Consider the following 14964-nt stretch of genomic DNA (forward strand, 5'->3'; position numbering starts at 1 on the left):
CTATGATGAAAGCCAATGTGCCACACAAATTAATTGCTGGTACTTTCTAACCACTCTTTATGAAACATTCTGATGTTGTACATCAATGCAGGAAAAAAACAAATGAAAACTGAAAGAGGACATGCAAAGGGTTGGTGTTACAGAAGGTGTGGGGTAAGATGGAGGCAGATGACACATAAAGGGAGTGAAATAAAGAAGAATTAGTGATCAGCCACAGACTTTTTCAGCCTCAGATATACAGATATATGCTTTTAGGATGGCTCATTCCCAGAGGCCTGCCGTGGTTAGAATCTTTCTCACTGTGTACGCCAGGCCATATTTTTCCCCACACCTGGTATAATCAGATAGATCACTGCTTTCTCCTTTTTGCTGTCTGGTGGAGTCTCTTATTATTATGTTTTTTCCCATCTGTTCACATGGTAGCTTCCCAGTACTCATCCCCGTACTGCAATTTCATAGTAATTCAGCACAGGCTTTAGAGTGTGTAGGTCATTTCCCTAGCTGAGATCATTGGGTATGCACACCAGTTTCAGTTGTACTGAATCTCCTGCCATGACCGGGTTAAAATAAACCATGCCTTTTTGCTATAACTGACCCATCACTAGTGTTTTTTTGCTCAGGGACTACAGATAGAAATTAGGTTTCGACTTCGTTTGTGCGTCTCCCTGTAATTAAACATTTGAAAAACCCTTGACACGAACCCTTGCTGCTTTCACAGGAGACTCATTAGTATCCCTTCATATGCCTGGTTCTTCTTGTTCCTTGTTTCAAAAGTGAACCCTGCCCTTTTCTTTAGATGTTTGCTTCTCTGAGTTTTAATGAACACATTGTAAGTTGTCAGTATTTTGTTGCAGCAGCTATGTTTGCTATGCCTAACACTGTAAGGTCATAACATGCGACCTTTTATTCGTAATTGGTTCACGGTAATCTTTTTAGTAACATAGTAATACTACTATACTTAAGCTTGGATATGTTACCAGCGTGCATAACAATTAAACTTTTGCCACATTAGGAAAGCACCTTGTTTTCCAGCACAGCTAACAAACAATATCCCGTGATCTGAAAAGGCTCCCTGTGTTTTGGAGAAACTTGACCAAACTTGTTTGTGTTAACAAAATGGTAGCATTTGTTAACCTTTACTTAACTAATCTGGTCTCATTTAAGCCATCACTTTGTTTTTTTCAATGGCCCTGACCAGGACAAGTTTAAGTCACAATGACACAACTAATGGTTTTAGGAAACTTCAAATTTAATAAACAAACAAACAATCTTTTAACAGAGAGTTTACAATAGTTCGTCAACTTTCACTTACATTTGCAAACACATGCCAAGCTGATGGGAGCTTAAAAACAAAAAAACATTGTTGCCACATTTAATAACATATCCTAACACACAGAAATGACTGATAAATCAATTTTATAATGATTATTTTTTTCTCCAGAAGCCAAATTAATTTTCCCTATGGGCCATATACTGAGTATAGCATTAATGCCAAAAAACATGAACATCCCTGAAGATCCTTTTGCTCCATATGTGCCAATATGCTCCTGAGACCCAGCCTATTCATTTATGTCCTCCGTGGATAGAATAGATGTAAGAAGTTATGTAGTGATGGGATTTTTCTTTTCACTTAATCTGTACAATTGCTCCGCACACTCCCCGGAGTGTAGTGCTGTAATATTTTACATTAGTGCTTAATACCGCCTTGCTGAACATAATAAATTCCTCACAGTCATTACGAGTCTTACCTGGAACTGTCGAATGTTGAGAAACTGGGACTGCTGTGGGGGGCTGCACCAATAAGCTGGACTCATTTATGCTCAATATTAATCTTATAAACTGCTGCTGATGAGAGCAGATGTTACAATTAGGCAATGAAAATGTAAGAGGTATAGTTAAAAACGCCAATATTTTAAGACAATTTATCAATTTAATCAATTTTCTCAAAAACAACTGTGAGCAAAATGTGCATGTTTTTGCTAAATTTCAAATACCCTAAACTTTATTTTACTTTATAGAATATATTGTACTGCCATCTTACTTGTAGTTTCATGTATTCATGTGACGTTTTTCAGTTCTTTCTTCTTGTTCAGTGAAAGAGATCTAGTCTGTTTTTGGCCTGAACAAGTGCTTTAAAGCTGAGGTAGGACAGTCACATCAACAGCAAACGCAGCATCAGCTTTCCATTATGCATCTGACAGTTCTGGATGTCCTTTGCCTTTTGTCTCACAAAATTGTTGAATTTTTGCTGTCAGGCTGCACACTGTTTTTAGCACTTTGCTCAGGTTGAACCCCCTGACAGATGTGTGATATATATTCCCCAATAAACTCTTTTAGTTATGACATTAGCAACATGGTTAATTATTTTGCTCTGACTTACACAGCACCTCTTAGTGTATAATACAATGCCAAAATACCAATTTTAGTTGTGGGTTAATTTCACTCACTTTATCCTTCGTCCACTTCAAAAGTCCAACATTTTTCCATGTCAGATTTGGACAAACATCAGTTCTAACACCTGTCAGTGTGTCCCATTTTCTATCAAAGCATGCACTTGCCTCCATGAACAAATCACTTCCTATTGTGCTGCTCAATTTCAAACTCTTTTGTTATTCCACGTACAAAGGGAAGTAGTATATGTGGGCTGTGTCGCAGGCACCACAGCTCTTGTCCAGAGCCAAGGACAAAAAGTCAGACTTCAGGCTTTTACACTTTGCTTGGAAAGAAAGAAGCAGAAAGAGGGAAGGCCCCATGAGTTAAGCCCTGCTGATCACCTCACATGAGACCCTTTCTTCAAAAACTCTAGTATCAGATCCTGATTTTGGAGTTCCTGACTGACACACCTTTTCTCTCTGCATTAGAATTCAGTCAGTCAGTCTGCCAAAATCTGTACCAAGCACCGGCTTAGCATCAGAGACCAGAGCCAGTAATATGCACAGCACAATTTCTAAGGTTGGGGGGTTATGCAGGGCCTTCCATCATGATAAGGATTCAATCTCAGTAGGAACGCTTCTATACTAAAAAGTGATTTGAATAAAAAATCCATACTGAATCACAAGCATGTAAGAGAAAACTGCTGGGCACTTCTTTTACTGACCTAAAACTTTTGTTTTCTGATTCTGGTTACTTCTAAAGAGCCTCTGGAATAAAACTGACAGTAAGTAAAAGCAGAATTCATTTATGTTTCTTTGACATATGCAAATAGTTTGTCTTTATTTATTTGCCGTTTAATTCATTTGGCAGCTATATGCTAGTTTTACTTTTGAATCTTTTTGTAGATGTTCAGATTCCTAACAGAGTAATATTTGCCTGCATATTCACTTGTTGTTGTACAGCTTTGTGAATCTAAATGTAGTTCTAGCTTTTACTGCAGTTGATTCCAATTGTTTGCTCACGAGCTGTTCTGTTTTTAACTTTGTCTTCAGCCACTGCTCAGTGAGATCAGGTGACAGACCTGGTCATTAAAAGTACTGACTTTACTTTCAAAAATCTCCTGACCAGCTTTCGCTGTATGTTTTGGTCAATTCATTTTCATTCAGATTAATTTATATAGGCGCAAATCACAACAACTGTTACCTCAAGGTGCTTTATATTGTAAGGTAAAGACTCTAAAATAACAGAGAAACAAAAATATTTATGTTTTCAATTTTTTAAATAAATTACATACCCAAAGCTGAAATATCTTAAAATTGTGTTCAGACTCACATTCTTTCTGTCAGGCTCGCATGTGTTAGTTGTTATGTTGAGAAATTTTATTACTGCACCACTCAGAACAGTCAATACTTATTGTAAAGCTACTCAAGCATTTTCTTGCTTGAATGCTTTTCATCACTCTCATGTTGAAAGGTGATTGTTGAGCCATTGTACTGGGTACACTGGTGTATGCCCTGTGAACTTCATACTGCTTGCCGCAGGTGCCCTCAAATCACTTTCTAGACACAACACATATTTAAGGAAATGACCATTTTGTTTTCCATTGTAACTATAATCAACACAATACTTTGTAAATCAATCAGTCATACATTTCTATAGATAGAGTCCCTGCTGTTCCTGTCACAGCAAAAGAGTGGATATAGAATCAGTCAAGCCTTTGCCATTAGGCAAAAATAGTAATTGGCACATTACTATTGAGAATTGCAAAAGAAAAAAAAGTATTTCCAAGTATTTAAAGTACAAAAATGTGCAAACATAATGGTGTGTATGGACTGTATGTATGAATAATGATTTTTGAAACAGGTTGGAGAGCGAAGGAACAAGCTGTCAACACTCGTGCGTTTCCCTCTAACTGGTCTGGACATGGCACCGCATGTAGTGAAGCGAAGCCAGAGCATGAAGAACCTGAATATGGGGCCATCACCACCTTCCTGGAAACAGCACTCAGGCCAACCACACCAAGCTGCTGACATGATGCTTCCTCATGAATTCCTGTATGATCTTTATGCTGTGTGTAACCATCACGGAGGAATGCATGGAGGACATTATACTGGTATGTAACAATGACGTCTTCTTATTGCTTTTCATACACACTCTTCTGTCATGCAGTTGGCACATCCACACAAATGAAGTTACTGCATAATATGGATATATACAAAGTGTGTGTGTGTGTGTGTGTGTGTGTGTGTGTGTGTGTGTGTGTGTGTGTGTGTGTGTGTGTGTGTGTGTGTGTGTGTGTGTACATGTTTAGGTATCTTTGTGAGGACAGAAAATTGGCATGCCACTATACTTGTGGGGACCAACAGTCACTTAGAGGGACAAAATGCTCATTCCCACGAGTTTGAAGGAATTTTTGAGGCTCCAAATGTGGTTTTAGTGTCAGGGTTACAATTAGGTTAGGTTTAGGCTGAGGGCATTCGTTTTTGATGGTTAGGGTAAGTGTCTAGGGAAAGCATTATGTCAATTAGATGTTCTCACTAAGATATGAAAATTAGTCTGTGTGCGTGTGTGTGTGTGTGTGTGTGTGTGTATTACAACAGGGACCAGATTTAGCTAGAATGCTAACTCCACAAGGAAGACCATTTTCACTTCAAATGACAGTTCAGATCTCTCAATGACAAATAACATGCAACACTGAGTTATCCCGTCTTCTTTGGCAGATGTTTTTGACCAATCAGTTTTGAGAAAGTCTATGCCCATCTGTCATACTCAATACCTCAGCAAAGTAAACTGCTCTGTGCTGCTTAGTGTTTTAATTTTAAATGAAATGTTTCGATACAACCCTCCAGCAGTCTGGGTCTCTACTATCCTCAGCTCAGTGAACTGTGGTTCATCCCAATAGTCCTGTGCACAGTAATTGCAAGTAGCTAAGTGAGTCCCTAAATGTGGGATGGATTTCCAATTTCAGGTACTGTCCAGGCTGCCATTTAGACTGTTAGTATGTGGAGGATTTTCAAACTACGTGTGTCTGATAAGAATGATGTTATTTTACTAATGGGTGGCTCCCCATTAGTAAAATAACATGTACAGTCTATGTCTAGTTTATGTACAGTCGGGGGAAAAATAATTCCTTAATTCCCCTGCTGAATTTGTAAGTTTGCTCACTGACAACAAAAATAAAGTCTTCAATGTTTCATTTTAACTGGAGACTGAAAACCATCAAAAGAAGAAAAAAAACACAATGTACATTGCACAAGCACCTAAATTGATTTGCATGCCATTGATTTAAATGTGCATTTAATCCCCAAGCAAACCATGACTTAGTACTTGATGGAGAAACCCCTGTTATCAAACTCAGCGATAAGACATTTCCTGTAGATGGTCACCAGGTTTGCAGAATTGTCCAAATCCTTTAGGTTTCTTGGCTGCTGCTTTGCAACTCGAAGCTTCAGCTCACTTCATAGATTTTCTACAGGACTGAGGTCTGGCTAGGCATCTACATGACCCTGATATGCTTCTTTGTTACCTGGGCATTATTTTTTGGGTCATTATTAGGCCGTGGACAGGTCTTCCAGCATATCTTCAGTTTTCTGGTTGAGGAAAGGAGGTTGTGCAAGATTTTACGGTATAAAGCCCCACCCATTGGCTTCTCAATGCAGTGAAGTTGTCCTGTATCCTTAGCAGGACAGCTTTTTAGTTATTTATTTTTAATCTTTATTTTCATTAAAAATGTAAATAACATGCACAATTTCTTTCTGTGAAGGTTCTCAGTCATCCAGGTCATCGTAGTCAAAGGAGCTTGCAAAGAAAAGCGTCTGGACTTCTTTAAGTTGCTTGAAGACGTTTCACCTCTCATCCAAGAAGCTTCTTCAGTTCTAAGGTCAAATGGTGGGGAGTCCCAGATTTAAACCCATTGGGAGAATCCATAGAAGAGCCACCTCCACAGGACAAGACTCAGCAGTCCATCTGCATCTTAGGGACAAAGGACACTCTTTCGAGGATGCCAATGTTCACATTTTGGACAGAGAGGACAGATGGTTTGAAAGAGGAGTGAAAGAAGCCATCTATGTCCACTGTGAGCGACCATCTTTGAACAGAGGCGGTGGTTTATAACACCAACTGTCTGTCATCTATAATCCAGTTTTGAGATCCCTCCCCAGACACCTTAACGCCCACTCACATCCTGGGCCATCTGACCTCAGGAAATCGCATGATAAGGTGGGGCCAGGTTTCACAATGAACACACCCGAAACTCTGGCTGATTGGGACCCACACCCAGTTTCAGACCTTGGCTCATGTGATTAGAGGATCATCAGGGGGTCCTTTTGTCCCTCTGTGGGGGGGTACTCCCACTAGGTTTAAATCTGGGACTCTCCACCATTTGACCTTAGAACTGAAGAAGCTTCTCGGATGAGAGGTGAAACGTCTTCAAGCAACTTAAAGAAGTCCAGACGCCTTTCTTTGCAAGCTCCTTGGACCATGCACAATTTCATTACAATCAATACAAAACATTACATACGCACCATTCAATATGGCGGACTCTGCAATAAATCAAATTTACATTTGAAATACAAGAATAAAATTGAAGACTCGTACCTAATTTGCAGAAATAGAAGTGACAACTGGAGATTAGGAGAAAGCAGGTCTTCGCCATGGCAGCTACCACTTTACATTTGCATCCATAAAATCATCTTTTACCTGAGAGCCCAACAGTGTAATGCACAATTGTGTTATGCACAATAACACAATCTGTGGTGGTGTCCCTCATTTAACTAAGAAAAATAAATAAAATTGATCTGATTTTACTGGAATGAAAAAAAAATAACAGCATCTTTAAACACATTTTTAAAATAAATCAAAATAGCACCTGAACAACAAGAAACTGTAGCTGGAGAGCAGCTCCAAGTGTCCAGGAATGGTCCTTGATGTATTCTGTCTTGCTGCTTTAACAAGCTGAGAAACATACACTATCAACAGTCTCTGCAGTGGAGGAAAGTACAACTCACATTTAAATGTGAAGCTATTCTATGTACACTGTATTTACAGGCAGCAAAGAGATTATGTGCTATGGACCTCCCAAGGCATTTTAGGGGAAAAATGAGTTAATCTCCATATTGCATGCAATTTTCTGATAACAATTATGCGAGAAAAACATTATTTACCGTTGTTGTCTGTTTTTTATTCCAGCTTACTGTAGGAATTCAGTGGATGGTCAGTGGTATAGCTACGACGACAGCAGCGTAGACCTGGTGCAAGATGAGGAAGTGTGCACAAGGGGTGCTTACATCCTTTTCTACCAGAGGCGAAACACCATTCCCCCATGGTCAGCCAGCAGCTCCATCAGAGGTATGTTGTGAAATAACAAGCAAACCAGACAACTGAAAGCATATAAGAGCTTGTGATTGTTTTTCAATGGTCCTAAAAATGGTAAATAGTCAATTAATGTCTGTACTTTCAACATACGTACCTTAGGCAGGAGTGGTTTTCAAGGACGCAAATATATCTGTTTTGTCTGCTGCACTGTGCTCCGCAAAACGCACACACGTCTGACACCTTATCTTAGGGCTGTGTTCGATATAACGATATACATCGGATGACGATATAAAAACGTCTATCGTTTCATTTTACGCTATCGTTTGTTTTGTGGTGTCGTAAAATAAACTGTTTACGGCAATATTTTTTCATCGTTTTGATGGTCACTGTAGTGGCTATATTAATTTCTTAAATTCTCTCTTTCTCTTATATTTAATATAACCACACTACGGACGGACAAGCGCCTGTTTTTACGTGTTGCCGTTAGCAACAATGACGGTAAAACTATCACGTGGCTCCGCTGTCCGCTTGTTTGTTTTCCATTGAAACCTTTCACAATAAAGCTCAAGATCCCTTGACTTTTCAAAGTAAACTGAATCACGTGAAAGAGTATGAGTATCCGTAAGAGTTTACGGAGGAGAAGCAAAAAAAGAGCCGTCATGTGCTAAAAAATAAACTTTAGACTTAAACTTTGAAAGAAAATGGTGGCCGTTACAACTTATGTCTAAAAATGTATAGTTTCATGCATCGGTTAAAACACTCGAATCCAGGTAAAAGACGACCAGCTGGAAAAACTAAACGCAAGTTGAGTTGCCCGAGATTCACAGAATTTACAGAAAATGTTACATTTTTGTGATTTATATCGTTGTCAGGACGATAAATGTCTTATATATGGTATTTTTGTCATATCGCACAGCCCTACCTTATCTGATATATCTGAGCGTATCTGGTGAGACAGTTTGACAAAGATTCTTTTACACATACACCATGCACCATGTAGACAACACAAACTAATACATCCTGTTCTTGCTGAATGTGTACATTGAGTATGTGCAAAATATTTGCACAGCAAAAGTTTATTTACATTTAAATGGACTTTTTACGAGAGCAAGACTCCATAAATGGTGGGGCGGGGCACATTTACTGCTATAGGAATAATTCAGAATAACAATGATTTTGCTGGACTGCAAATAAATCATTAACCACAAGCAACTTGTAAGAAACACAGTAAGATAATTGCACCCTGCTCTCTGTAGTCTCAAGCATGCATCCTACAATAAAGTACAACTGTAATCTCTAATTAATCAAAAGTGAGACATAAGTGATCCCTCTTCTTCCTCTTTCACAGTAAGAGAGGAAAAAATGTAATAAAAGTTGGTGTTTTAATCGGATATTTATATAATACAGCGCCGAACGTTTCAAGTGGAAGTTGACTTGAAGAAATCCGCTGCCAATCCCATGACTATAAATGATGCAAAAAGATGTTTTTTTCCTAATACATACCACCTATCCCTGCGCTCCTGCCTCTCTGACTTGCATCTTGTGAGCTGCTATGATACTGAGGTCTTTCAACCTTTGAAGTAAGAGCCAAACATGCTGGTACAAACAGAGAAGACCGTACTGTCAAGAACCTGCTTTGATTCACAGAAAGCCACGGGTCTGTCAGATCTGCTCATTTAGCTCCACATGAAATAATGAATGTGTAGCAAAGTCCTCTGTCAGACTGCAAAAAAGAAAAGAAAGCGAGAACTCATCCAAAATATTGTAAAGTCAGTTGTTTGACTCTTTTTTCTTTTTTTAAACTGGAAATTATTAATTATTAAACTGAGATGAATGAACCGCATTTCACTGGTAAGAGTATGTTAAGAGCTAAAAGTCAGATTTAATAGTAGTAATAATTTTGTGCAGCTAACTTTGAAACCTTTTGCCATAGCAGCTCACTGAAGGCCATACACTTACTACAAATGTCAGAATGCCTGAAATCATTATAATACCAACCTTTATCTTTACGTAATCTCCTCTCCTATAGAGATTGACAGACCACGTGACTTTCGCGCATTGCATGCCGTGGCAAAACAATCCAAGTACCGCATCAAATGCAAGCATTTGCAGCACCGCAAAACGTTCATTCTTCGGTTCCAATAAATTCTTGCTTTTTCTTTGCCCCCCAAAAAGGTTCTGTACAAAACGAAGGAGAACAATGCCGGTCCGTACAAAGACAGACTTGATGAAAAGTCAAAGAAAAGATACGAGGAAAAAAATCAAAGGAGTGAAAGGTTTACTTAGGGTAAACCCTTACGAGCACACAGAGGGACAAAATACGTTAGCGTGCTGCCCAACTTTCACCACGCTCATATTTATAATTATACGCTTCTTGGAGTGAGTGCACACACTCATGAAGTTTAGTAACTTCAGGTCACTGCAACAAGCCCAGGTACAGTTTACCGACGGATGGGTGCAGACCCTTGAAATGCACCGTGTAGAACTAAAGACCATCGTACATATCATAAGTTTACCAGTCTCACAAATCGTCTTCATAAATACACATTCGTTAACCGTTTATTAATAGGACCTTTGAGCTCAAGGGTAATTAATTAGTAGTGGAAATAATTTCTGGCAGCATTACAGAAATGTAGCAGTGACAATAATATTGTATGCTGTAATCGTACTGGGCAATTAGTGATACAAAACAACTGTTTTACCCTGTGAATAAAAGTATATGTTTTTGTCAATGTACCATAATAACAGAAGCGAAACGCAATATTGTGTCAGGACAATTCACTATTTATGCACAATAAACAAAGGAGCATAGCGCGACAATTTCTGTTCAGCGCCAGACTTGCTTGTAACCTATATCACCAATTATGTTAAGAAAAATGACGCATTAACTACAACAGCAGACTGACCTCTGTGGAAATGCTTGGAGCAGACTAACCTGTGAGCTGGAGTGTTCTGGGACGTTATATTTGATCTTTGAATGGCTGCAATCCAGGCCATCCGTCTCCTCTTTGTTACTTCGGAAACATGGCTCGAACAATTTCTCTTCAACGACGTAATCCGATAACAACCGATCTCTTTACCCGTCGGCTTTCCGTGGCTGTCATGCGACCGGCTATTGCAGTTAATAATACAACAGCTTCTTGCAATTTTTTGTGTTTCTTTTTATCGCTGTATAACTGATTTCAATTGAAAGCCTGCGTGCGCTAGTACCTCTTGCCACGAGTTCCCAGAATTCTTTGCGGTTTTACCCCTGAATGACGTCACATTTTCAATCTCTATTGCCTTTTACAAATCCAAATAACCAGTGACCTCTTTCCATGTGGTGCACCGACAATACAAGTCAAAAAGACAGCTTTTTTAAGCTGCACAAATTGTCTGAACATACAGTCATATGAAAAAGACAGGACTCCTTGAAGTCCTTTTAAAAACTAAGTACACCTTTAATGCTTCTATAGAAATTAAGAGGGTAAGCAGCAGCTAGGTGGTGCTAATCAAGTGCATTTGAGTAATTATCAAGTCCAGACCTCGAACTGATTGAATTGCTGTGGCAGGGCCTGTAGGGTGCAATGCATAAACAAATGCCTGCAAACCTCAAGGAACTGAGCAGTGTTATAAAGAAGAAGGGCCAAAAAATATTCCACAATAATTTTCAACTTATTGCTGCTAGAGGTGGTTCTACAAGATGTTGAATCATGATCTGTGCCTAGTTTTTCACATGATTGGATAGAGTCTGTACCATACTGTATGTAGTACTCCCGAGCAGTGTTGGTCAGGTTACTTAAAAAAAAGTAATCAGTAACTAATTACTGATTACTTTCCAAAAAAGTAATTCCGTTACTTTACTGATTACTTATTTTCAAAAGTAATTAGTTACTTGGTTACTTTAAAAAAATTATTTACAACCTGAATAGGTAATAAAGCAATAGATCTTTCAGCCCAATTCTATTTATTCTGCATAATCCATCATATAAAATGTAGTCAAATGAAAAAGTCTCTTTTTGAAACTAGTTTTATTAGTTTTAATCTTTTAACTTTATGCATCAAGCAACTTGCGTTACTTGTAATGCGTAACTGCCCATCTCTGCTCCCAAGTGGTCTTTGTTTAACTTGTCCATTTTCACATTTGTGAGTTCGGTCCAGTAGCTCTGTTATACTGTGGAGGCGTTTTGTAGGAGTGGTTTGGGTCCACTGAAAATCATTACAGAATTGTTCTTTTATCACGTCTATCCTAATGGGACTTTATATTCACATGGCTGTACAGGCACTATATAAATGAAAATAAAATTGGAATTGAACCTAGGTTTAGAAAATTAGGGGTTATTAATAAATACCAAAATAAATACCATAATAAACAAATAATCGCTTAATGTCTATGTTTTGTGTAAATCTGTCAGACTCCAATCAAACAAACAGAGATTTCAAGGCTCACTTTTATGTCCCTCTAACTTTATTAGAATAAATTTAGACTAGAATAACCCTTTATTGTCATTTTACATGTGCAACAAAATTATGGATACTCCACACCAACTGTGCCAGAATAAAATATAAATAGTAGATATCAGGAATAACATAATTTAAAAAAATAACCTCGTTCTCTGTACATGTTATTTCAGCAAAACCTCAGATAAAAAATAACAATTTAGATATTACACTATCTCGTTATTTATTTAACACAAAACAAAATGCAAGAGAAGTGTTTGAAAAACTAAGTACTAACCTTATTGCATCCTCGAAAACTGTCCGTAGCACCCAGGTGCTGCTGATCACATTGAATAAATGATCATTAGCAAGTGTGAGTACTTCGATGAAAGTAGAGGTTTTGGCAGTTTGCTGATCTGGAGTGTTCAGATGTGTGTTAACATGATGCCAAGAGGGAAGGACATCAGCAGTGATCTTAGGAAAGCAATTGTTGCTTTCTCTCAGCTTGGGAAGCGTTATAAGGCCATTGCCGTACAATTTGAAATCCATCACTCTACAGCAAAAAACATTATTAGTAAGTGGAAATCATTCAGGACAGCTACCAATCATCCCCGAACTTAATGTTGCTGGAAATTAACCCCAAGGTCTGACTATGCAGTGGAGTTAACTGAAGAGCTACTTCTGAGATTCTACAGATGTAAGTAACCATGTTAAATATTAAAGTTCCCGACAGTACAATCAGACAAAGAACAAGCTTGACTTGTTTGGAAAAGTTGCATGAGAACGCTTCTTCTCTCCTAATGATCATGGCAGCACAGCTTAGCCTTGGAAAACTGTATCTGAGCAAACCACGAGCTCTGGATCAATGTCTTTTAGACAAATGAGACAAAAGTGGAGATGTTTTGCCAGAATTCACACTGCCACATTTGATGAAAACCCAAATAGAGCAGGACCCAGACATCTTGCAGTCAGTGAGTCAGAAATGAGCTTCACTATATAAAAAGTCTTCTAGAGTCAAATGTAAGGCCATCTCTTTGAAAATTATCGTTTGTTAGAAACAGGATATTACAACTGGACAATGATTCCAAGCCTGCGAAGAAGTTTTTCTTATTTTGCTATTTTGCTTATAATTTAATGACCTCATCTGCATTTTTTTTGTTGTTGCTGTTTCTTGTTTTTCTTACTAAACTTCATCACTGAGAATTTGTGTTCTGATAAAGGTAAATCCAAAGAAAAAAATCTCTTCACAGGTGGCATGTGAGCAAAAATGTAGCTCTCCAGTTATCTTGAAAGAAACTGCAACCTTCTAATAAAAGCCTTCATAGGACTATGCAATTCATGTGCAAATAGACCCCTGCCTTGCAGTTTGGTATTTAGTGGAGTCGCATAAACAGCAAATGCAAGATCTGCCTCCATTCTTCCTCTGAGTGCCCTGGAATGTTCTTCTCCGTCTTCTCACAAAAGCAGCTCTCAGCTCCCAAACTGTTTTTAGCACGATACCCAGGCTGAGCCATATGACTGTGTTTTGGTAGCCTATGTCACCATATCCTGTCTTATGCTGCTCCAAAACTACAAACAAATTTACTTTTATCAAGTTGGGTATTTTAGTTACAACATCAACATCGTGGTTAATTTTTATCAATAATTTACACATCACCTCTTGTTGTGTAATACAGTACAGTGCTTGGTTCATTTCAGTTATATTATATTTCAATTTTTGAATACAGTTTTATTTATAAATAGCACCAAACCACAACAGGAGTCGCCTCAACACGTTACATATTGTGAAGATCTTACAATAACTTTTTTCAGCATTTTTCCCTGTCAGATTTAGGCTGTTGGCTGGAACACCTGCTAGTTAGCCCATTTCAGCCCTATCAAAACATGTATATGTGCAAAGCATAAACTGCTGCCAGCTCCTCTGTAACCTTAAACTCAAAGTAACTGTACTGATGTCACTTCACTTTTTGCTCTCTTGTCCAGAGCAAAAAATGTCAGGGCAAAAACTCAACTTATACACAGCACAAAACAAAATTATGTAGACTCTAAGATTCCATTCATTAATTTTCCTTGTCCAGGGTCATGGGAAGGTTGAAACCTATCCCAGCTAACTCAGAGTGAAAGGCAAGGCACGCCCTGGATAGGCTGCCAGAGATAAAGCATATTCTATTTAGATCCCAAAGACATATGCAACCAGTACTTAATATTATTGATTAATAGTACTCTAAATTTATTCATTGTCTAAATATCTTACCTGGTAAAATATTTGCAAATGGTAGCAAAGAACTAAGAAATACCTGTCTGCTGTGCACGTTGCTTTGACAGCTGTCATTCATTCCTCTTTCAAGGCGTCTGAGAAACTTCACTTTTTTAATCTAATCATGTACTTTTTTATTTTTTAATGTTTCAGAAAAACAGCCTGACATTAATTGCTGAAGTTCTCTATGAGTCAACACTATGTGAAAATATATGTAAAGATCTAATATAGCCAACATAGACAGTTATCCTTGTAAAACTCAGCTTTTTGAGAGTTGCTGAATTGCTGTTAGAGCTGGATAAGTACCTGTTCAATCATTATTGAATTTCTTGGTGAAATTAGTGTGACTTGCATTTCAAAAGATTTATTCTGCCTTAAACAGGATCTTCGTCGAGAGGCAGGTTTTATTTAAATGCTTTTTTGAAAAAGACATTGATTATCACTGGCCCTGGCAAATGTGCCTAATGTAATTTATTTTGCAAATAAATGTTTGTTCTTCACACATTGTTAACTTAATTATTGGGGGTGGGGTGTGTGTGTGTGTGTGTGTGTGTGTGTGTGGGGGGGGGGGGGGGGGGGGGGGGGGGGTCAGGAATGTGATT

The 14964-nt window shown here is 38.3% G+C and overlaps 1 protein-coding gene across 1 annotated transcript in view; it reads left to right on the forward strand.

The window, feature by feature from the left end:
• usp43a (ubiquitin specific peptidase 43a) overlaps window positions 1-14964 on the forward strand; it is a 125485-nt gene that overhangs the window by 104629 nt on the left and 5892 nt on the right. The window contains exons 13-14 of the mRNA XM_080879599.1: window positions 4237-4486; window positions 7561-7719. Of these exons, the coding sequence (XP_080735725.1) occupies window positions 4237-4486; window positions 7561-7719 (409 nt within the window). The remainder of the gene's footprint in view (window positions 1-4236; window positions 4487-7560; window positions 7720-14964) is intronic.

Source organism: Rhamphochromis sp. 'chilingali', assembly GCF_963969265.1.
Source record: "Rhamphochromis sp. 'chilingali' genome assembly, chromosome: 4".
Classification (NCBI taxonomy): Eukaryota; Metazoa; Chordata; class Actinopteri; order Cichliformes; family Cichlidae; genus Rhamphochromis; species Rhamphochromis sp. 'chilingali'.